The sequence below is a fragment of the Echinococcus granulosus genome, assembly GCF_000524195.1.
Source record: "Echinococcus granulosus chromosome Unknown EG_S00144, whole genome shotgun sequence".
Lineage (NCBI taxonomy): Eukaryota > Metazoa > Platyhelminthes > Cestoda > Cyclophyllidea > Taeniidae > Echinococcus > Echinococcus granulosus.
The window spans coordinates 108,099-132,246 of NW_020170524.1; the positions used below are offsets into that span (position 1 = coordinate 108,099).

The 24,148-nt window shown below is 41.7% G+C and overlaps 5 protein-coding genes across 5 annotated transcripts in view; 3 read left to right on the plus strand and 2 right to left on the minus strand. All coding sequences in view use genetic code 11, as the record gives it.

The window, feature by feature from the left end:
• EGR_09354 (Suppressor of tumorigenicity protein) overlaps positions 1–2,420 on the plus strand; it is a gene marked incomplete at both ends in the record, with an annotated part of 5,610 nt that extends 3,190 nt beyond the window's left edge. The window contains 2 exons of the mRNA XM_024498603.1: positions 1,271–1,362; positions 2,342–2,420. Coding sequence (XP_024346984.1) covers positions 1,271–1,362; positions 2,342–2,420 — 171 coding nt within the window. The remainder of the gene's footprint in view (positions 1–1,270; positions 1,363–2,341) is intronic.
• A 12,450-nt stretch (positions 2,421–14,870) lies between these two features.
• On the plus strand, positions 14,871–16,824 carry EGR_09355 (3'-5' exoribonuclease CSL4; the record flags this gene model as incomplete). The annotated part of the gene is made up of 5 exons (XM_024498604.1): positions 14,871–14,892; positions 14,924–15,045; positions 15,081–15,152; positions 15,361–15,939; positions 16,714–16,824. 5 exons carry the CDS (start codon positions 14,871–14,873, stop codon positions 16,822–16,824), a joined length of 906 nt encoding a protein of 301 aa, XP_024346985.1.
• A 181-nt stretch (positions 16,825–17,005) lies between these two features.
• On the minus strand, positions 17,006–17,551 carry EGR_09356 (hypothetical protein; the record flags this gene model as incomplete). Its single annotated transcript, XM_024498605.1, has 1 exon — positions 17,006–17,551. One exon carries the CDS (start codon positions 17,549–17,551, stop codon positions 17,006–17,008), a length of 546 nt encoding a protein of 181 aa, XP_024346986.1.
• An 861-nt stretch (positions 17,552–18,412) lies between these two features.
• Positions 18,413–22,485, plus strand: EGR_09357 (WD repeat and FYVE domain-containing protein 2; the record flags this gene model as incomplete). Its single annotated transcript, XM_024498606.1, has 8 exons — positions 18,413–18,552; positions 18,588–18,655; positions 18,694–18,973; positions 19,060–19,303; positions 21,158–21,469; positions 21,988–22,118; positions 22,195–22,307; positions 22,379–22,485. The coding sequence occupies 8 exons, from the start codon at positions 18,413–18,415 to the stop codon at positions 22,483–22,485; spliced, it is 1,395 nt and encodes a 464-aa protein (XP_024346987.1).
• Positions 22,486–22,700: 215 nt separating this feature from the next.
• Positions 22,701–23,496, minus strand: EGR_09358 (Ubiquinol-cytochrome c reductase complex chaperone CBP3; the record flags this gene model as incomplete). Its single annotated transcript, XM_024498607.1, has 2 exons — positions 22,701–23,084; positions 23,125–23,496. 2 exons carry the CDS (start codon positions 23,494–23,496, stop codon positions 22,701–22,703), a joined length of 756 nt encoding a protein of 251 aa, XP_024346988.1.
• Positions 23,497–24,148: the final 652 nt, after the last annotated feature.

Here is a 24,148-nt window from a genome sequence, read left to right on the forward strand (position 1 = left end):
TTTTTTTCGAAAATCGAAATATTTCTTGGATTATCTAGGTATTCATTACCAGATCCGAGGGCTTATCATTAACGATTTGATTCTTGGGAGGTGGTAGTGCGAGAACCATTTCGCCCTTGTGAAGGGTATTTATCACAAACGCTAACTCGACACGTCTTCCTGGTTGAGTTTCACATTCAGAAATGGTTTTTTCAGTCAGCAGTGGGTTCAGAAGCTCGCGTTGACGCGTTGGTCTCGAGGTCAAGGCTCTTTTCGGGGCATTTCTACTCCCAGATAGGTGGGTCGCGCAAAGCTAGCTTGAAAATCTTCTCTTTTCTGTCTATCCCATTCAAGCATGCTATGGGTGAAGTCGATGATACCGTTGGCAAATTGCACTCTGAAGTGTTCTGACATCCAGGAAGAAAGTTAGTCATTTACCAACTTAAAAATGCCTGCTGTCATCACGCTTGATTTTCGGTGGTGTACCCTCTAACTCCATCATCCAGCTGCTCTTATAGTTTTCTTATCTCCATACCCGCTCCCCAGTACTTGTTGGAGATGAAGCCGTTGATTTTGCCCACGGAACACATCCTGAAGCGCGGCGACTCGGAGGCCATTGCCTACAGCTTCTTCCACCTGACCCATTGGAAGGCCGTGGAGGGTGCATTAAACCTCCTACACTGCACCTGGGAGGGGACCTTCCGTCTCATACCCTATCCCCTGGAAAAGGGCAACCTCTTTTATCCCTATCCTCACTCGACGGAGTCTACTGACCGCGAACTTCTACCCAGTGAGTCTTTCTTTCGATCTTGCTACTTTTCACTGTCATCTCTATTATTGAAGCTTGCGATAGAATTAAAAGTGGCGTAGCTCGTGTTGGTACTTGTGTTCTTTAGTATACATGGATGAAAAGTGATGTCATTTTTAATCCCACTGTTGGAGTAGTTGAACATGCTTTATGGCGGAGTTTTAAGTTTTTGACGGAAAGGGGAGAACAATAAATCAAATTGGTGATTGGGTTCATGACACTTATTTGTAGGGAGATGACAAATAGCCCTGTGTTAAATCAATTTTCTCTTTTGGCCTGCTTGTAGTGTCGCCATTGGTAAAGGTTATACCCGTTGGATATTCTTAAATAGCGGTGATATATCCTTTACAAATAAAAGACAAATGTAAACTATCTTGAACACATCAGATCACAAATACAGCTGGTAGCAAAGGCAAGGACTCTGCCTCAACGAGGATTTCTCCAATTGTTGAGTTGCTTTTTCTTCGTTTGTGGTTTCTGTAGACAGTAGAGCTGGTCATTGCAGCTTTTCTGTCGCCGTTGTTTTTCGCTGGCATAGTCAACAATAACATTTGTGTATCACTATTTAATCAAATGTAAAATAATCTCCTGCAATCAGCTACATTAAAGTAGCATTTCTCTGCTTACAACGGGATCCGTGAGCAATGTCACCACTATCTTGACCATTAATCGCGAAATCCATGTCATTGCAACCCCGTTTTCGCTATTAATAAAAAATACAAAGCACTCCCGGGCAAAAGTGAAGTCGGTACTTCAGCCATCAGCAATTCTTTCTGCCTGTGAATGCGAACTACTAGATTCAAAGGAATTAGTCTGAGCTGATTGATTCCCTTCATTACCAGTGCCTTCTACTATGACTAATGGGCCCTTATGACCTGGCTAAAAGGTCCGAAAGTGACGCTGATTCTTTGGTTTTACACAGGTTAGAATGTGCCCTTACGGGTGGAGCTTTCTGTAGCCTTGACTAACACTTAACGGGATCTCATAACCAGCATGAATGTCCGTTTTCCCTATTCAGGCGAAAAAGTTCCGAGCTTAGTTCTTTTTCCTCGCCAATTAATCTAGACATAAACTTTTTCTGACCATCAGTTTAGTAAACTTAGGTAAATGTCACGCTGTACCACCGCCTTGTGTCATTACTACGGATAGTCCGTCCGCATGTCGTACTATCTTGTGGTAGGCTAAGCAGGATCCTGGGCTACTGACTCACTCCTCACCCGCCACATTAAAAATGCAGCAAGTCACTCATAGGAAGTTGGAAAAATCTTCACGACTATACCTTCCAACAGCATTGCAGAGAAGAAAGAAGGTACCTATGCGCTTTGAAAGAGATAGTCCACATGTTCGTCTTCATAAAGTGACCAGTGCCGTCCCTCGGTCTCCGCTTTTTATTCAAATCGGAAACAAATAAGTGTTTAAATTATTTGCATGTCAAAGTCAACCATAAGATTAGCCGAAATCCACGATAATTTTCCAACTTAAATCGCCTACCAAAAGGGGACCTCAATGTTCAGAAACACAATACTCCATCATTGCTTGGACTTATTTTTTTAGCCGACTCTACAAGGTAATCAAATGGGGTGATGTGCTTTTTTGTAAAAGAAGTCCCTCAAAATATTTTATTTGTTCATAAAATTGGCATCACAGCCTGTAATTTTTTCTTAATAAGGCTTAGTTTTGGAGATTTTTGCTCATGCAAAACTGTTTACCCCTGACTGCAAAGAAGAAACTACCTCCGCCCACCTTCTTTTCCATCTCACTTTTATTTATCATCTGCCTCTGTTATTTCGCATATACTTGCCTAATGCCAGGAGATGGCGATAATTGTCAATGAGGGACATAGAATCCGGGCAATACGGAGGGTGAGGATGTGATACTTCTCATAGGTGCAGTTAACGGCATCTGTGAAAAGCAATGTTACATCCCCTTGTAAAAAGAGGGCTTTCTTCCTACTGGCTGTCCGGTCCCGATTTTTTGAAGACGAATTGAAGTATGACTGGGGATTGAGTCATATCTCAGTCGTAGATGTCTGGTCTTCACTGCTATGCATCATGCATAGGGCGCAGTCTTCTGAGGGTGAAGCGTTGCCTTGGAAATGTGGGGAGTGGGGGTACAGCAAATGGATTATTTGGAGGCAGCCAGTGTTGCACTCGTTCGCTTAGCTTTGGAATGCAGAATCTACTTTCCATCGCAAGCCGGTAAGTGAAAATTCTGCAAACGACGCGCTTTTCTAAGGATACACCAGTGCAGAGCCAATTGATAGGCCTTGAAGCTTACCACCATCTGTAAATACATGTGCATGTGCTACATTTGCTTGGTAACTTCCTCCACTTCCCCAGCTGGTGTAGATGTAAACGAATAGTTTCATCATTACTCGCATTAAACACAACTGCATGTTCTTGGCACTCTAAGGCGTCAAAACGGCACAAAACTCTTTAGGATAAGAACAGAGACTCTTCCTGAAGGTGATGTTTCGATCGTCACCAGAGTCAAACGGCTTATTTAGGGTGTTTCGGAGAGCTTCATTCTGTCACTGCGCCCTCTAACTGCCATGCAAGTTTTAATGGAAACTCTTGCAACTTTCGGATCGAGTTAAGCTGGGATTGTAAAGTAGACGATCTCGAATTACTTCCATTTGACAAACAACCTTCACGATGAATGCAACATATTATTTATGTGAATTTGATGTATCTTTGGTGTGGATCTCGACTGAACTAATGAATTCAGGGAAAGAGGTAGTTGTGCGCTTTACTCAAACATATTTTGTCCATTTGTGCAATCACCCATTAATCCACATTACTTCATCGTCCAATTTAATTTAATCTGCATTTTCTCAATCGTCCTTTCGTTCGAAGCGGGAATGCTCATTTTCAGGGTTGCGACAGTTGTGCGCTACATGGCTCGTTTACATGGCAAAATTTGCAATCCGCAACTGTTCGTTTATTATTTGGCCACACGCCTTGCCAATCAACTATTTCAATCGCTAGTGGTAACTGGTTTAAAAGGCATTCCAGAGTGCGGCGGACATTAATTTAGCACTGATTTCACATCCTTTCATCGGTAGGTTTTCACACCGTCTCGGTGTATCCGAAAAAGGACGTCCCCTTCTTCATCATCTTTACGGCCGTGCTGTGCTCACTCACCGCGCTACTGGCCTTTCTCACCCATGTCTATCCAGATCAAATGGGCTCTTTCTCTAGTCAGGTGAGTGCTGCCTCTCTTGCCCTTGAATAGCGTTAGCTTCTCAGCTTGCCCCCGTCCTGCATCCACTATTTGCCTCTTTGAAGTTAGAAATTGAGGGGCTTACGAAACGGACTTCTAACCCACTTTCATGTGGGACAGGCATGGCAGTTACTTTACTCGGTTTATGGCCTAGGTGATTTGGCTAACCCTCGCGATGTAAGGTTAAATGGATGTTGGTGATTGATTTCTCTCTGCTGCCTTGGAGAGTGTTGAAAACATATTTCCACGACTGTATCTACTTTCAGTTTCTTAACAATATGTTAGTCATTACTTCCCTCCTATTCCGAGGGCCCCCGCTACCAATATGACGCTGAAGAAAAGTTAACCGCACAACTGGAATCACTTCGCCATCTGGTGGTAGATTTACGGGTGAAATTAAATCCTCCTACCTTTGATTAGGAAACTTGGGGGAGCGTTACTGACCTTAAAAGTTTTTAAATTCGATTGTTGTTTTGTTTGAAGACGATTTAAATCATACGCGTCCGCAAATGGCCTTCGTTATAAGCATATGGAAAAGTATCCTAAGTGGTATAAATGGGATGTCACCCGTGGAGACTGAGGAGTCCACTCGTGTGAATCCCATGATCGTTCTTTTGCTTTACCTATCGCCAATTTTTCGGTGATTTCCGGTTAACCGAGAGACAGAAATGAAGATCAAACTACGATCGATGGTGGCGGTGAGAGTCCTGAATATTGCACTCTCCGTCGAATGAACTGCATCCAGGAAGTGTTCATTTACAGTGGTAAAGGCTGGACGACTTCGTACTGATAGCGTTTGCTTCAAAAAATGCGGGGAGAAGTGCCTATCCATATCCTCAAACCCCATCCACAAACCATTGAGCATTATTGTACGCAGTTCTTCAATTGCTGGTCTCGAGTTTGAGGCGGTTTTTAATGGCCTTTTTGTCGTGAGCTAAACCCTTCCCTCTGTGATGACCCGCCACGGCATTCACGAAGAGCGATCGGAATTGTTGACGTTTTGAAGTGGATTTGTTTCCAAATATCACTACTGTAGTTACCAGTTCACATTTTGGGATGGAATATGGCTACCTGTCTAGAAGTAGGTTTATTACCAGTCAATTATCCTGCAGGGATGGATTGCAACCCCTGGACTACCTCTGAGGACGTTATGAGGCATGTACGTTGTCATATGTGCTTAATAAATGTGTTTCTTCTATATTGTAGGCATTGCAGTGGTTTATCTGTCCATTCTCCTATCTCTCAGAGAGGTTGATCGGTTTGTTGAACGCATTCACACCGCTTGTTGTGCAACGGACCTAGCAACTGCTTTGAACCCAAGGCGGGAGGGGAGGCGACAGGGGTGAAGTTAGAGGGAGGAACAGACCGGCACCAACTTTTCTTCGTTTCTATCTTGAATGTTATCTCTTCCTCTCTTCCCTGCTCCCTTTGATACAATCGGTTATGCTTATGCGAGCGCCATTCTATCTTAAAAATGCTTTATTAATGATTGCAAAAGCATTGTTAAGTGCTGAGTAAATTGCTACTTGGCCGTCTTGTTGAGGGTAGCTGTTCCTAACAAGGTGGCATGGGCAGAGGCCGTGTACCGGGGGAGTGGCGGGTGTATCATTTGTCCTCACCGCGTTAACCACTGGTGAAAGTTCCCGTTCCGAGTCATGCAAATTTGATGAGCCGGAACAAGAAGCTTCTGCAAATAGTGAATTTCCTTCAATGCGAGTAGGGGTTCAAGTACCAAATGTTCTGCCAGGTTGGCGTTTGTGACGACTCGTCCGCAAAAGGGTGGATGGTCAGGCATCTCATTCGCAACATAAATGTGAGATCTCTCCATAAAGTAAGATCACTGCTGCTTAAACGCGTAGGATGGACCAAACGATAAAGTGGGAATACTTATCAATTGAGGTTGGCAACTCTTTCGTGTGCACATGTAAAGTGATGTTAAGAAATTGGCCGAGTTTGTCGGGAAGTAAAAAATTATTTACTCTTCTCCAAAATTATGGCGCTGTTGAAAGCATGTTTATTTATTTAATAGAAACTAAAAAACTCCCTCCAATATAAGGTACTCCGTTTAATTCCTTCTTCGAATAGCAGCAAAAGCTAACTCATAAAAAAATGAAAAAAATTACGTTTAAATCATGAATGTTATCTAAATCTAAGGCACAAAATATAATAGGAGCTTATTGTTTTGATGCGAATCAAGACTTATTTAAAGCACAAAACTCTTCCTTTTTCGTGCCGTAATCACGCAAACTATTTGGTCCTGTTGCATTTGGAGCTTATTACTAAGGCCATAGGCTTTATTATTAAGGAAATCACGATTGTTTGCGAATCCGGAACATATTTTATCGTGATATGTCTTAAGGCTACTTTTAAGGCATTGTGCCCAACTCAAGGTAGCACACGTGGACAATAACCCATTTCTTCATCTCCCAGTTATGAGTTCGGGTTTTTCGAGGTTATGCCCTTCATTTGCAAACGTCATCAATGATCCACTATTGTTGTCCTATTTTATACAGTATTTGAGAAGCACCAATTCTGAAAACATATTCCGGTTCTGGTTGGAGCTCTCTGGATGCATGAATAGACGGAATAACAATGGAGATTCCTTTAAGTTTAAGTCACAGGAGTCTGTTTCATCAGACAAAACAGTGGACGAGTTGCGTGAGAAGATATCTCACTTGCCGGTTAACAGTGTTACAACAATTTACTTTCGTTACATATCTCGTGAAGCCAAACTCCCCGTCGAATTGCCTCCAGAGCTCCTTTCGGCAACTTTGTGTATGTGATTTCATTGTATGCATATTGTTCAGTAAGAATTTTAGAGAATCCATACAATATCGCTGCCTTTGAGCCTTGTCTTCGATTTACTGAGTCCAAATTTTATTCCAGGTACATCTGCACCTTTAACTCGCGATGTCATAATTTAGTTTATTCCCCGACTTTTTAAGAAGTGACCTTTTTTCTGAATTTTGCGTCGAAATAATTGTGAATGATCAGCTTACACTAAGTGATGTTTTATTTGAGGAAGCTCTACTAGTTAATTTCATTGAGGTATGCAGGGAGCTTCGTCCTATTTGTGCAGTTTTTAGCTGGTGATCCCACTTCCATCCTACTAACCTTCCTTATGGCTGTGAACGCTTACAAAAAGGAGTTTTCCGAGTTAATGCTTAAGAAAGATCATGCAGAGTCGGTGGAGGAGCGCCATCAACAGCTTCTTCATGACGCTACGACAATCTGTGCAAAGTATGTCGAAAGTTCATCAATCCCTTATTTTTAGGTACCTTTCGCCTGCTTCTGATGATTTCATGGGTCTCACTTTGGAGCAGTACCGAAGTGTTCTTGACGCTGCTTGTGCTGAGAAGGAACCACGAGAGAACTGTTTTGATGATCTTTACAAATTAATTTACAAAACGGTCGAGAAAGTGCGCTGGACTGTTTGTAATTTGTGGTTACTACCTTGTAGCCGTAATTTCATATTTATGCTTTTTTGGTCACTAGAATATCCTTCCATCCTTTTTCGTCTCATCGCCCTTTTCACGCTACCGCAGCAAGTTTGTTCAAAAGCCGGGTTAGTGAAATCGTCGTTTCACACCACCATCACCGGTCGTACTTTGTCATCGTCGACGTCGTTTCGCACCCTGCTACACTTCTATTTTTGTCAAAGCGTTCCCTTTTTCCCCTTCACATGACTGTATTTATGCTCCACTTCTTTTCGTTTTTTGGTATACTTTAACTGGGTTTTTTCACCTAATTTTTGCTAATTCTTTGTTCTACTGTTTTTTCATATGGAAATAAGTTTTCCATACCCCATATATTCGACCTCGGTCCCCTTCGTGCAGTGGTTACAAGTCCGAAAGCACAATCGGAGCTGGAGTCCAGCTGTCTGCGCACATTCTAGTTTAATCCGCATTTTTAATTACGTTCAATTTGGTTCTAGATTTTGAATTGTTTTTTGGTACTCCTGGTGGATTTTTGTCAATAATATGTCCAGCCACATGCCCTGAAGATTCTGTCACTTCAATACACAGGTCTTCCGAGCGGCGCGTCCCCAGACCGTCTATTTTCATTGTTGTATCTGTGGTTTGGGAGCACCTCAGTCCATACATTGTTCGGAAATGTACGGCCAGTAAGCTACCTCATTAAGTAATTTCGGAACAAATAAATAACCCACCAAGTCCTGGCCATCTTGGTGCGGTTAGATTTGTCGAATCACTAACAGTATGGCTACTGTTTTACCAAACCTTTATGGTATGTGGGACCCTGTCCTAGCTGCAGGTGAGTTTGATTCCTTAATTTTGATGTCCTGAAGATTTGACCTTAATTGCTTGGTTTATGGACAAGGACAGTCGGCACCATACGGATCCTGGAACTCCGCTAATCGACTGTAATTTTTAAAGAGAAAAGTTTCACATCTTGAGCTAGGACGTACCTGACGGTTCTATGTTGATGTAATGGAAATTCTTTTATGGTGATTCGGAGAGGCTCATCATATTTTACTTAAGAGATGTCCGCAAAATATAATTTCTTCAAACAGCCTGGACGCATGAATGTACCCTTACGGGTCGGAACAACCGCATTCATTTAATCACTCCCAAACGTCAGCATATGGCGGTGCTGTTGTTTGCATGTCTTCTGTTGGTTAAGGAGATTAACCACCCAGAATTTGAAGTCGTGAGTAAACGTATTTGCTTCTCACTGGCAAAGTCTTCACGTCGGGATTGTCACTTCTAGATGCGTTTATGTAGCAAGTGGTTGTTGTGCGAGAGTCTAATTGGGTACCCTAAAACCACCAAGTTACTCACAAATACGCGAGATTTTTTTTGTTAATTTCATTTAACAACATCACCAATTTATTGAATCTTTGTTTAGCCTTCTAGTAGCTCACCACTTTACATTCCAAAGTTGTGGAGTTGTATCCCTCTTAAGTAGGGAAACGCGGAACTCGAAGCCAATTTATCAGTCCTACAAGACGTTTTTGGAAGTTTTGTGGAACCACTTTTAGTTTGTCCAGACGTATATGAAGGATGGTAGTTGGAGTATCCGCCCACATTTATTAGTGCCCATCGATGTTGTGCTTGCCGGTGGCAACTCCCGAGGCAGTCTTGTTAAAAATGCGCCTATGGGTTGACCAACGGCTGTCATTACCCGGCGCTAGGGCTGTTTCTTTTTTTGGGCCTCTTTTGAGAATCCACTAATAACTCATTGTGTGAATGCTATATCGAATATCAGAATGGATAATAGGACGTTTTTCCAAAGACGCCACAGTTAGTTACAGTGATCAGCTTACAGTCCCTTATTCCGATAAAAAATTATTATTGAGAGAAAGACAATGATTAGGGGAAGAAAACCATACTTTGCATAGTCTCTTGTGTAGGAATAAACGCATGAAGAGCGACAACCTATAGGAAATTACACGTTAGAACTCTTGCATTTTGCCATAGTTGTAAGTTTTTGGCACAGTGATTCAGTTAAAATTGATAAATCGACAGTAACTTCGACAATCGTAATATTTGAACCTTAAATATGCGTAATCTATTGAATCCCAGTGATGAAGTACTTACTTCTTCCTATTTATGCCTACAACAAAACAAATGATCTGGATCCGTTCAGAATTCATCCTTTAAAATTTCGAGGGTTTTTTGAAAAAAAATGAAACTAGAATATGATTGGTTTTTAAGCCGATTGGGCGTATCTCCTAGCTTACAATTATTTGATTAGTTGCTGTAAATACCGTGTAGTTAAAGTCTGGTTCAAAAACCAAATTGTTTTTATACTATGGCCATGATTGGCCACGCGACATTCGCAACAGGCATTTGAGTAGTTGTAAGCAGAAGGACGAGCACTTTCTTCCTGCAAACCAACCATAATCTAATTTTACTATTGAGAATTCGCCTTAAGTGTTAAAGCAAGGATACACCTACGTAACTTTTGAAGTGATGTGGTAGATCTCTGAAGTGCCAAACAAAGGCCCAATAAATTTTTTGTTTAATCAAACCTTGTTTCAAAAACACCGAAAGCAAATCCTTTTTAGTGTATGCGTTAATGACTTAATTGCTCTAGGACATCACATAAGTAGTCACAAAACTGGACTCGCTTACACCAACCTCTTGTTGCATAAAGTCCTACAGAAGTGGCTACTTCAATGTGAAATCTAACGACTTTACATTAGAGACAATAAAAAAAGCCTTTTTATCCAGAAATTAAACTAGATTTCATCCGGTTTGTGAGTTAAAAGTATGCATCTTCCAGCTTACGGCTATTTGATTGGCTGCTGCAAGTAACGTGTAGCCAATCATATCCATGGTTTAAGTCATTTGATTCCCGTGTAGTTTTGATGACTCAATCGAGCTATTCATGGGAATTACTTTTGACTCACTTTCATATTTCGCCTAATTGTCAACAGATACTCACCCAAGACCTACTTCCAACTTATACCTAAGATAATATTTGGCAGAGTATTTCATAACGATAATCGAGGTGAGGAATTTCCAATTGCCCATTGAGGTCGTCACCGCGTCGGTTTCTGATGCATAATTGTTTTGGAGGCTCGAGAGTAGACTGATTACTTTGTCGCTGTTCTCCGTATTTTAAAACCATATTTTGTATTAAGTGCTTAACCTAAATAACCTATTTTTATGTAACAATGGGGCGAAATCACTTCAGAGTGGAAGTAAATAATAGCATTTAGACTTGTATTGACTACTAAGACCTCCTGAATTTTCCACATTATGCAAAAATGTGTGCTTGACGTGTTTACTCTCCTTATAAATATAATACATTGCGAAAATATCTCCTCTAATCCGATTTATCCATGGAGGAATTATTTACATTGAATGTCAGCTTCTTCTAATGACTAAAATGCTACTTTTATTTGAATTTGAAATGAGTTCTTTGGTCATCCTCTATGTTCTCTCAAGTATGGCGAGTTACTTGATTTACTCCTTTAAATACTGCTAAAGATTTTGGAGGGATTCAGCTTTTCACAGCTTCCACTCAAGCTTCCAATCATGCAGTCTATAGACTTCCTCAATTTTTAAACAGCATAGTCCAAAAGCAATACTGCAAAACATTTTAATTCTTTTGGAAGACTGGAAGTGTGCTTAAGGAATAAGGCATGTCTATTAAAACAAGTGTCGTTGCTACTGAACTTCCGTTTCTGCATTAGTTATGCGATTGGTGTAGGTAGTTCATTTAGTCGACTAATGAAGGCATTAAATGTCGCCTACTTTGACTGATTTGGCATTTGTCTGTTGGCAGGGTACTTAGTTGCAAAAACGGCTTCAATGGCTCCAAAAAGGGATTGAAGTTTTCGTGACCTTGCGCCAAGACACGAGAATGCGGCTACTTTGCCAATCTACTCCATGACAAGCTTTTAAAAATAGACTATGTTCGGTAAAAGTACAGCCTGAAAGTGAATAATTTTTGATATTTTCTAAATTTTAGGCCTACAAAAGCGCTACATACGCAAAAATGGTTCTGGTGGACACCAATCACCACCACGATTGGCGCCAATACAATTGAATGTGCTGGCTCTCTGCAACACTTCCTTGGCCAATCGGTTACCGCGGGTTTACATGGAGGAGACGGTTTCAATAGATGGGTAAATTCCAATTTGTGAACTTTTTTAGATATTTAAAAGTTATTTTGTACATTTCTCCCAAATTCTTTTCAATTTTAGGGATACACAGGTAGAGGATAAAAAGCGGAACAAATTCTATTTACTTTTCAAGAAGGGTGAGTTTATCATCGAGGCTCCAAGTCTGAGCCTAGGAAGTGAGATGAGCCATGCACCTATTTGTAGCACTTCCCTTCGCATTCTTTTAGATCACCATCAAGAATAGAGCATCATGCAGTTGGACACTTATCAATCATGGCTCCTGTAGTTCGTGCATCAAGATGTTATACCCTCTTAGTTTTTTGTTTTCTATTCCTGTGCAATTAGGAAGTGGGTCAGAAATGAGGGATTAAAGTGGACTGCTGCATTCTCTAGTAAAATGTTAACCTTAGATTCACATGAGATGAAGAAAAATTTACTTGTAGGACAAATGTTGCCTATATTAGCATCTGGAGTTTTACTGAAGTCGATATGATCCAAAGCAATATAAAATTGCATGCTAAATGCGTATAGCGGAGTTTTGGGGGCTCTTAGTATCCTCCCGAAGGTTTTGTAGCAGAACGGAAGTGTCCGTGGTGTTAAGCAGACAGCTAAACACAATATCAAGCCTGTACACTTTTGACCTTACTGAACTCGATGCACATTTTCACACTTCTGCCATTCCACCTCCGATTTCATAACCACGGTACCATAATGAATGACTTGAGGAAGACATCTTGTATTGTAGCAGTTTAAGCTATCATGAGCAAATAAAGTTTCACTAAAGGATCAGATTATGTTCCCTCCTCCTAGGGAAGTAATGACACCGTCTGTCCCACATAGTTCAAATTTCCCACTTGACAACTAAAAGGTGTATTCAAAAAATTCAAACATTGCACCAATAGCAGTATGATGTTATACTTTTGAGTTCCAAATGGTATATATATATATATGAAAAAACATTATTTCGTGTATCAAGGTACAACCAGTACAATGTTAAAGCCTGGGGGGAACTATCGAGAGTCATAAAAAGTGCAAGAACATTTCACCAGTTTTTTTAAAAACAGCTCGCTAATCACTTTTGCAGAGTTCGGAGGGCTCAAACCCTAGAGCTGGTCAAACGTAGTAATTGTCCCTAGGGAGAGAGGGAATGAGTTGCGAAACCAGCACATGCCGGAGTGTAACAGCGGTTGTGTAAGAAAACGAGAGCAGCAGAAGTTATTAGGCACCAAGACAATCGCCACACCCTTAGCAGTATAAAAAAGTGTCAGGATTTCTGTAGTCATACGTCTGTTATACTCTACTTCGATGTGAAGCTCTCAGCGACTGCGATTCGTGAAGAGTTTTGTCTTCCGTGGAAGGTGTGAAATCCATAAAAGCATCTAAAATGGCGGAGTAAGTTCTGAAACCAGAAAACAGGATAAAAAGCCGTGTAATTGGTGGACAGAACCGTCATATAAGTCTTCCATTTGATGTATTCTGGTAATCATGTTCCTGAGGGCAATTCTTTTGAGGTCGTTCTGTCGCTAGTAAAGAATACCTCTGCTGAGTCTAGTCTGAGCACGCTTTCCCTGACACTTGACTTTATATATTTAGGAAAAGTAAAGCATTACAGTACTTCGCTAGGAATTCGTCCATATTGCCATTGGGTTTCTAATTTCAAGATGTCGTCACTAGGTGCCGCCTACAGATCCTAATCACCCACGTTTCTACCTTCTGTGTAGCAAATGTATCCCCAACACCATTCGCCAACGGGCAATTTCCGGAAATGCTTCGAAGTTAAGCAGTGAGGAACACCTCTAGCCAGCGTGGACAGGAGCCAAGAAGAGCCAACGCCTAGTATAAACGTGGTTATAAGGTTTCACTTACTTCTGATGGATCACTATGTCACGAAGACCAAATGGTCGTTCAGCAGCCTTGACGGACTAACCCTCCAGGCATTTGGTTATATAAAAAGTGAAATCCCTAGGTTAGTTAGAATGCTGCTGACCAAAAGTTTATGGCGTTAACTACACGACTCCAAATCTTGGCCGATAATTTGTGAAATCTGATGACGGATGTTATTTGTCCGGAACAGTCCTTAGTAGTCAGTCTGCGCCCATTGCCATCGGGCAAAGCGTCCATTGACATTAATGTTGAAATTGTATAGATACCACCTTTAGGTTTCGTCCATAGACACAGAGGACGAGGTAAGAACACTATCTTTCTTAGTACTCCAATAGTTGTTATATAGCCGCTAAGATGTAGCTAATCCCAGTGCTGGAGAAATTACGACGTGATCCTCAAGATGCGGTGTTCCATCATGTGCAATGGAAATTTCTCAAGGCGTTTGGAGGATTATGAAAGTCTTATTAAATAAATGCAGGATAGAATGGTAACATTTCCATGGATGGCAAATTGGATCAACGAGTGAAATTGGCTATGGCTGTGCAAGCTGACAACTAGAAGCACTTATATTTCTGTGAAAGATTGACGAATTGGGTTGCTACCTTATATAATGGATTTGAAACCGGATTGCTGGCTATTTTGAGAGTAAACATATGATGCAATGTTTCATCGTCGGATCACTGCAGTAGAGGACTTCGCTGAAAAAACTGTAAGCATATGAGATGAATTTCAAGGTTTTCTGATCAGTGATGATAACCTTGTGCCAAGCAAATTCTTGCGAGCTGTTCTAACTGTAGCGTCCCGAGACCCCCTGAAGACGAAAGAAGACACAATACTCGGGCAGAATATATATTCAGCACGGAGAAGGCTTTTGGGCTACTGGCATGGCCCGAAGGCCAGCCCACCCAGCGAGGTACAAGAAGGCAAATTCAAAAGCTAGCAGCTGTTTTCTGGTGCAGGTCTTTGAGCCGTTGCATGCAAAATGGATAGCGCTTAGGCTGTCAAGCTTTTGGCAAATGACGCTTCGAGGTTGATAGGTTCGGTCGATTACCTCGAGTAGCACAACCTATAGCTCTTTTTTGACGGAATCCAGCTAGCATAATTTATTAAAACAACTTAACAGCATTACTGACTATCTTTCTTATTGGCAGCCATTAGTTGCAAGTTTAATAAGTGACATAGATATCAAAAAAGAATTTAAAAGTATGAAATGCTTCTAAGATAATTTTCTTAAAAAGATCACTAATTAGTTTAATTGCAAATGCATGCTACACCTAAAAGAACAAACACAACTTTGTTTTAGTACGTGTAGAGTAGGAGCGGCGTACAATCGCCAATGCATGCTGTGGTAGCCCGCGCCTTAAACGTGGCATTGGTATCCTAATGGAGTCTTTTGTTATTCCTGGTATAAATATTTTCTTAATGGTTTACCAAAGGAACATTTCTCGGATTTAAGGATGAGAAGACAGTAGAGGGCGATTTTACACATGTTCACTGTGGGAAAATTCTCGCCACTGTTGCAGGCCGCGTTAATAAGTCATTAGAATCAGATTCTCGAGTAATGCTGAAGTAATTCAGTAATGAAAACTTCAGACCAGGATATCCGTTTTACCCATTCGGAAAGCTTGCCCGACTCCCGACGTTGGTTCAATCGTCATCGCAAAGGTGTGTATCGATCTAATAATTTGGTTCTACGGCATTAAATAGCGAAAATTCAGGCAAATATTAGCAAACGTATAACGCTGGAATTCACTTTGTCTGATGTCCTTTTCGGGCTTTCTCCCATTGAGAAAAGCCCCTGATGTTTCTTTTATAAGATGCTACTAATAATGATACCGACAGTAGCACTGGCCTTAACTTGTCACCTCTCCAGATTGCCAACATTACGCGTCGTTTTGCCCGCTGTGACCTCGTTGCAATAGACGACCGACCTCTAGCCGGCAAATTTCGTGGCATGATCCGCCGTGAGGATATTCGCGCAACCCAGCGGGATCGTGCCGAACCTACACTCTCCTTCCGTCCCGGTGATCTGGTCCGTGCGCGAGTCATAAACATTGTGGGCTCCAGTTCTGGTGCATACGCCTCCACCTGCCTCCCTGAGGCGGAGGCATGCTGCGCTGAGGTAGGTGAGGTGATTGCGGCGGCACGTGCCGTCGCTGGTGCTGTCCAACCCTCTCCAGCGCACGGGGTTACTGGATCAAGTGCTGCTACGACCACTTATCTCCTCTCTACGGCGGAGGAAGAGCTTGGTGTGGTGCTGGGCCTCGGACGCCCTCCGCTCAGCGGAACCGCTAATGTTCTCGGTGCCACCTCTGGATGCCCTCTTTTGCCTACCAGCTGGACGGAAATGATTTGTCCCCGTACCCTCGTTAGATTCCCGCGTAAGGTGGCGCGGGTTCCTGACGAACTGTTAAAAGTGCTTTTGTGTAACTCGGAGGAGATGAGCTCCTCTGTATGAATACATGTTTACATTTTTTTGATTGCGCATTCTCTTATTTTGTAAGTTCGCCTTGCTCATCTTGTATTTTGTATAGCACTGAACTCTTAATTAATTGATAATGCTCTCTGAGTATTTGAAGCTGCAATCACTTGACTGCCGTCTATGAATCGGTAGATCGGAGGTATTGGAGTCGGTGGTAGGAAACGCGGTTCCCTAAACTTTTTTCTCCAGCACGCAGCCCATGATTACTCCTGAATAAGTGGCTTGCTGCAGTTTTTATTTTACGGGTACAGATTTGATCCGGTATTTCGTTTAACTGTGTACTGACCTACGCGGCCAGGTTATGCTTCCTGTCTGTGACATGGACTTCGAACTATGCCAGTAGCCTCCTGGCTCTAGTGTACGTCAGTGGCTTGTTACTTTACAGTACTTCGGCTTTTTAGACATCAGAGAAGAAATGGGGCGCTACGGCAGATTTCAGTGGTATCTGTTAATGTACATTTTTTTCGTGCCCTCTTTCTCTAGGATGTTTGAAAATGATTAAACAACTGAATTATTTTGGCCTCAAAACTATCTAGAGACTTATTTTTATTTTAAAGTCTAGATTTCATTTTTTTGAGTGAAGAGCATTATAGCGGATTCCCCTCGAAAATAGTGTCGGAATTAGAATCATTTTGATTTTAATGAAGACTAGTCGCGTCGTAGCTATGACATTGGACTTCTGAGCGTTTATTACTATGGGGTGAGCCTCTCTGGTGGCTTACTGTTTGATGTAAATTTCGTCAGAGACTCTCGACATCAAGTAAAACATTCTCCAAATCTGTGGCGTCGCTGCGGAAATCTACTAGACAATGGGTGCGTCCCTGTATAACTGGGGCAGATTGTGTTAACTACTGAATGTAGTACTTCGTTTGTTCACCCTCGTAGTCATTACATTCAAACATTGGAAGTTATTAAGTTGGGTAGAATTTATAGGTATGTTCTCATAAACCCACTCCTCTTTGCCTTAATTTCTTTAAAAGTTAAGGAAAGTAGCAGACCGCACCGAAGAGCTAGTGGGTATAATGCTAATGAGTTTTCATTTTCTGGTGTCATCATTCCTCAACCAGAGCTGTTCATTTCTACCCTTAAGTTGGGCAATTCTCCTCTCAATTCTAGTCATGTCTTGAGCAGCAATCTCGTCCACCCCAATCACATAGCCCGTCTCTAAGAGTTGCAAGCAGCGGCGAAAGAATTCCAGACCCTGAGGAAGGGATTTGCCTCTCATTGTCTGCCTGAGAATTCCACTGACAGCAGCGTTAAAAATAGCAGCGGTGTCACTGACCTCGGATGCAGGGATTCTGTCCCCTGGAAAGGGGTCGTACTGAAGGAGACTTAGAAAAAGCAGGAAGTTGAGGCGGAGAAGCTCGTTGCTTAGGACGGCTCCAGGACCCTGGCATTGCTTCTTGGACACGGGAAGTCCGTGTAAAATGAGACGACTGTTATTTCTGAAGTGATTGAGAATGAGGATAAACATAACAATAGAGTACGAGATCACTACAACACAGACAATAAGGGCAGTCGTTCGGTTTGGTTCTGTACTATTTTCTACTTCGGAGGCCGATTCTTTTGATGTGACATTCATTTTGCGTACTTCTCAGGCAGATTTTGAAACAACGATCGGATGCACAAACGTGGTAGCCATGTCAGTCTGACTTTTACGTGGAGTACTATGGCAACGAGGGGGATAAGCAGTCAGTTCAAATTTTTTTTATTTACCTTGAATTCAGCGTATGATTTATTTTGGCCTCAGGAAAAGCTTGAGGCGTTACATTATAAAAAAATTCAGTCGAATAATAAGAATGATAACTAATGATATCTCCAATTGAGAATAAGGATATGCGTCAACTGTTCCACTTTATCGGGGAGTAAAAGTGCAATTTTTTAAAGGCTGGATTTAAGTGTGCTGATGAGTTGACGGCTTTAACGTTTTCTCAGCGCATTTACAGCCTCCGAAAATATAAGATTAGGCGAAGAAATTGCACAAGTATAAAGCTATTCAAGAAGCCCACCCACATGCCTAGTAAAATGGCTATAAATGGGTTAGGAGGGAAGGATTTGCAGAAATGAATTCATATTTTTGACCAATTATTAAAAATATTGCAAAAAGAGGCCAAAATAGCTAAATATCTGTATTGCATATGAGCAATATAATTGTTATTGAGGTGTTTGCTGATACAACCTTTAAGATATAACTTTTAATTATAACGAAACTTTAGATGAGATTGTGTGCGTGAAAGCATCAAAAGATTTTGCCAAAAGTTATCATAAGTCAACCATCAAATAATAAAATTCAATATTAAAATGAAGAATTTGCTTTATTCATAAGCTTGCGAATATTGAATTAGGCCTTGAATGAATCTTGTTTTGCCCACCTATGTGGTAGGCGTACTTCTTGGAGGTCGTCGGTTGTGGGAATAAGCATCGTTCATACTTTGATGTAATTATGGCTTCTATTGTTACTCCAGGACTGAAAGACGGTAGCAAACCAGATTTAATTTCTATCATCAGCGGGTTCGAGGGTGACGTACATGATGCTATTTTTATTGCGAAGGAGATTTACATTTTGACCAGTTCCGAGGACAGGTTATTACATTGCGTTATTTTTCTAAATAGTTTAGGGCCTTGCGATTATGGGTGATGCGTGACAGTGGAAGGTACTGGCCTTCTGTTGAGAAAGCTCTTCCAAGTACTTACTCATTTGTCGGCAGTTACCTTATCATTTAGGTCCCGCCGTCATAATATTATTTGACAAGCAAACAAGTCGAATTTGCACGGGATTGGCAAATGGGACGATATCTGACTTTACATTGAGTGCAGATTACAATGGCATTAATCACAATCGGGATATCTTAGCCCATGTTGATCGGATTACCGGACTTTTATGGATTAGAAAGCTGAAGCTTATCATCTCAACCTCAAAAGACCAAACCGCTAGTTGGTTTAATGATGAAAATGGCCAACAATTAGGGTCGTTTAATATTGAAGCCGCCGGAACCTGTCTTCAGTATGAGTTTATTCCAAATATCCATTAAACTATTTGTTTTCCTCTCATTTCATTTTAGTGCAGTGCTCACTTTGTCTCATTTCTAGATTTGATGTGGCCACAAACTGTCTGTTCGTAGGAGATGCCAATGGGCGAATCACGCTCCTCAGTTTCGCCAAGTCGCGTGACCTCTCCTCCTACGAGTTGATCCGTCAGCTCCACGGTCACACCAAATGCGTGACTTCTATGTGCTGGGATGGTGTGACTTCTCGTCTCATTTCATCATCTGCTGACAACTCTGTTATTCTCTGGGACATTGGAGGTGGCAAAGGAACAGCTTTTGAGCTCCAAGTAAGCCTTCCTTTGCCTTGTTTTGGACTCCGTCAAATTCCATATTTGTCAGCATTGCTCTGGTACACTACTCTTTTATTGGATAATTTTGAAGCTGAGTTTGACACTCCTCACTCGCCTAATAGAGCTTAAGTTTGTGCCATTTTCGTCCCAATTCCGGGATGTATTGAGTGCCGATGAACTTCTAATCTACTAGGTGGAATTTTCGTCATATTTCATTGTTGTTGGCATTTCTTATCCTAACTCCGTCGCCAAAAACTTTCCTCCACAGAACTTTAGCTAAATTAACTTTTTTATCAATCACGCAGAGTAATGTTTCATATGTCGCACATCTGTCTCTAAACCTTCAAAATGTGTCCAGTTCCCTCTTGGCGGCACCTGTACTTTTGAACTCGCTTTATTTTCACCACTCAGCGATTATTTAAAGACGTAGCTGAAGTAAACAACTTTGAACTTGTTTTGTCATTTTTTTCCTTCTGATTAGTGGATTTCTCGCTTGCATAAACCAATACGCAGTCTATATTTATTTTCTATATCACTGCATCTCTCATTTTATTTTTCATCGTGTGAATTTGTAATTGAGACAGAAAACAAGATTTCATCTCTATCATCATTAAAATGGCTTGCGAGCCCTAGTTGATTGCTAGTTTATTTGTAGTAAACAAAAGCCCCACGTTTTTTAAATTGCAACAGCTCACTAACGTTACCTTTTCTGTGCTCTTGAGATCTAAGTCCTATTGTCCCAAAAGACTCAATCACCGAAGTTGTTTTGGAGAGCTATGTATTAGTTTCTTTATTACAAACGCAGCATCTGTCTCATATCCGTTACCAGGGCTAGTGTTGGCTCTCGGTAAGCATCGAAAACTGCATGCTTAGTGTTGTGCTAACAACTCCTAGGTAAGTCTTTACATTCCCAGTTAAGTTTGCCTTTGGTTGCTACTGCTTCCTATTTAACTTAATATTTATTAAACCAGGAATATGTCCCTTAAAATTCCCAGTCGGCTCTACCAGGATTTGTTACCTTGGTCATGCCGTTGCTGCGATGAGGAATGGTCTGCGAGTATAATTTCTACATGCCAGCCCACTCTACAGGCGCCGGTACACATCTCTCATATCCTGGACGAGCTACCTCCCCATTTTCTGGGTTCGCGAGGTGTGGAAGGTGACTCACTAAGTTCAGAATGGGTATCATCGGTGCTTACGGACACACCTCAGATGATCAGTCGTATATTTCATTTGCACTTTTCTTGCTATTACTGCAAGTAATGAGCATTCGCTTTCGAAAGCTTACCAAACTGAAAAATTTCCCGCATAAGTCCGAACAGTTTTCGTCCCTACACCCGCCAAATCCACCTTATCTATCTATTTCATTAATTAAAAATTGACTCATTAGCAAACATTGCATGCATCAGTACAGAAGTGGTTTTGTCCACTGTTCCACACGGTGGTAGGTATGATGGGCGGGTAGAGATGAGTGCGATTTATCGAAAGCTGGAGAGAGGGTACTACCTTCATCATGTCTACTTTTTAATATTTTGTTAAATGGAATAAAGCTTAATCAACAAACAATGCAACATCACGGTGATGGGCAGCTCTGGGCTCTCTTCTTTGTCGCTTTGAGTTACAGGCTGTGTTTTCGGTCACACTTTTAGAACAACAGTCATCGAGTGGTTTTTACCTACACTAACGTTCTTTATAACTCCTCTCAAAAAAAACTGACCTTTGAACCGACCATGTGCAAAGCTACGGATTCTGCAAAGACTAGTAGGCGGGTGAAAAGATGCATTGAGTGACATGGAGGAAAGAAGATCTAGGCGCGGGACACGCTAAACGGCTTTATTTTCTCTGTTGCAGGGTCACAGGAGCACCGTCACCTCAGCTAAGTGGTGGCACAAACCAGTCCCCTCCACTGCTACTGCTGGCAATGGTGAAGATACAAAGAGTTTCCGGCCTGCAGCCGCCAGCGTCGCCACCTACGTCATCTCTACAGGTCTGGATGGTCTTGTCTTCTTCTGGCTTATTGACGGTGAAAGCGCCCATGGCCGCCGTGTTAGACGTCAGGAGACGCCCAACTGGGCCGAGTCTGACATCTGCCAGCTCTGCTCTGCACCCTTCTTCTGGAATATTAAGAAAATGTGGACTGACATGTCAGTTGGTGTTCGGCAGGTTAGTTCCTTTAATGCACGTGGAGGCATATGAAAATGTCGCGGAGAGGGTGTAACCGACTCCAAGCTGTTGCTAACTCACTCTCTCGTGCTGTGATGCATAGCCGATAGGGTAGATTGTTTAGATAATGTAAAATAACCGACCCTAAAAGGTAATCACCACCGCGTCATTTGCGATTACGAGTGACACATCCAGTCACCACAACGGGCCAATTCATTCACATTGACCAATAGTTTGACTACCATCTGAAGAACAAGCTTACACAATGTGCATAACTTGGTCAGATTTCTCTCGGTACACCCACAAAAACCTCCGTTTCGGACCATCGCACATTTTCAGCATTGAAGTAGTCACCGATTCACGTAAAAACCTATTTGGTGCTTCCAGTCTCCACGAGCCATCACACCGCTTGTCAAGACTACAGGAATTTGTAATTCAATGGCGCAACGACTTACGCGTACTTTAATTCGACTAGATAGAGCGTGATGACAATGCTTTACTTTGTTAATCACTCTCAGCACCATTGTCGCCGATGTGGAAAAGCCGTGTGTGAAAAATGCTCGTTGAACCGCTCCGTCTACCCGGTGATGGGCTTTGAACGTGAGGTCCGCATGTGCAATGAGTGCTTCAAGGCCATTTCTGGAGAGGAGTAAGTCCATTCTCCCTATTTCTTTTGTAGAGTATCCATATTGGCAAGCCTAAACCATACTTATGTCTTCTAATAGTCTCAACAGTCTGGCGCATTACTTTGATGCCCGCCACCCCATTGTGCGCCAACACCTTCTGGGTGATTTGAACTTCATGCTCACCATCGGAAAGAATAAGGAAGTTAAGGTGGGTGGGTTTACATCCCCTTCTCTGGATCTTCCATGTCTTCGATTCACACTTTCGATGGCTTCACTTCTTTAGGTGTGGGATCTGAAATCATTCCTATGATTTTACACTGTTCAGCGACTCCATCATCACCTTTCGTCCCCTACCGTAAAAGGATAAAAAAGACATCCTCGCGAGACTAACTTATGTGTTGTTTATCTGATCTAACCTTTCTCTCCGGCACGACACGATTCACATCCAAAGTGACGCTTCTGTAAATACTCAGTTTGAGTTTGCCTGGTGTTTTTTAGCAACAAATGCTGTCATTGCTAATAAAATACCTAGATTGTTTATATTGTTTTAAGAAGTGCAAAAAATGTAGAAAAAGGAGGGGACCTGGGACGAGAACCTTCATGCATCACTTGTCCCATTCTGGCCAAGTAAGACAATAATGCAGGCGTCTGTTGGCGTACTCGGGGTCCAGTTTATCCTCAAAGAGACGCAAAAATGTTGGCATGCCTTTTCCAACAATCTGATCACTTGATAAAGCGTCTAGGTGTGCAAGTTGTTTGCGGATGTAGTGAACAGCGGAGTCGAGATGAAAGGCCGAAGTGTAAGACGATGCGAGGAATAAGTTACGCCAGACAGCAGCTGCCAGAGCAGTATCTGAGTGCAGCAAAAATGCCTCATCATAAGCAAAAACAGAGCCAAAAAACTGCATGTTGAATACTTCGACGTGGTCATGCTGTTTACGAAGTATGCCAAATGGACGCATTCTGCCCTTCAAGTCAGTCCAGATTAACTACAAGGAACGCAAATATGAGTGCGAACGATTCACAAACCTGAATAAACGCTTTTTTAAGAATTTGAGCCTCTTGCCCCTCTCTACGAAGGCGGACTAAACACATCCAAATATGAAGAGTCGTAAGCGAAAACCATGTCTGGAAGGTGTCTGGCAAATTAAGATTTTCGATGAACTCTTTAAGGTCTGGGTATTCAGCGCAAATTGCGAACATGTTGGCGCCAGATAGCTTCAACCGCCCAGTGGGATACCTCAAACCATGTCCCATTTGGTATTTTATGGCGTTGAAGAAACCTGGTTTGTCCTGTGGCAAACTTTGAGGTGGTAAAGCAGAAATCATCCTGTAACCCCCGTAAATGCCGGGTGGTCTAACACGCCATATATAAGGGAACTTTGACCACACAGGATACATAAATAAAGGAAACAAGCTGGACCCTAGCCTTATAGGTCAAAGGGTGAAAGGCTTAACTGTGACCAAGTTCTTACCAATAAACTTGACCCAAATAAAAAAAAATCGCCACTTTCTTTACGATGTAAAAAGTGTATATTCTGCTTTAAAAAGCCCTGCATTAAAAATTATGCTTTAAAGAGATCGTATAAGTCACAGTATTACGTAGATCTGATTATTTCGATTTGCGTGGATTTAAGGTTCGTATATTCAAAAATCTGTAGTTAGACCACAAAAGGACTAATGTTAGATCAAAAGGCCATTAACGTATTTGTAAGCGCAGATTTGCATTGTGTCAAATTAATTAGTGCACATTTAGTAGTAAACAATCGGCAAGGCATTAGTGCCTAAATTGCGGATTTAAAGTAGCAATATAAAGCAAAAAATGCTAATTATCAAATAATTAGGGGCAGTAACCTTTTTTACTAAATAATATTACAAAATAAAAAAGTGTTTGCACCTTTTGGAGCAACTTATTTTGCTTATAGCTCATTTAAACTTTGTAAATGCAAAGCCTTTTTTTAATTTCTACATGCATACAATTTTCTTTCTTGCCCTCGACCTTGGATATTGATTTTCTACGTACCAACTTTCAAATAATCTGCGTTTTATTGCG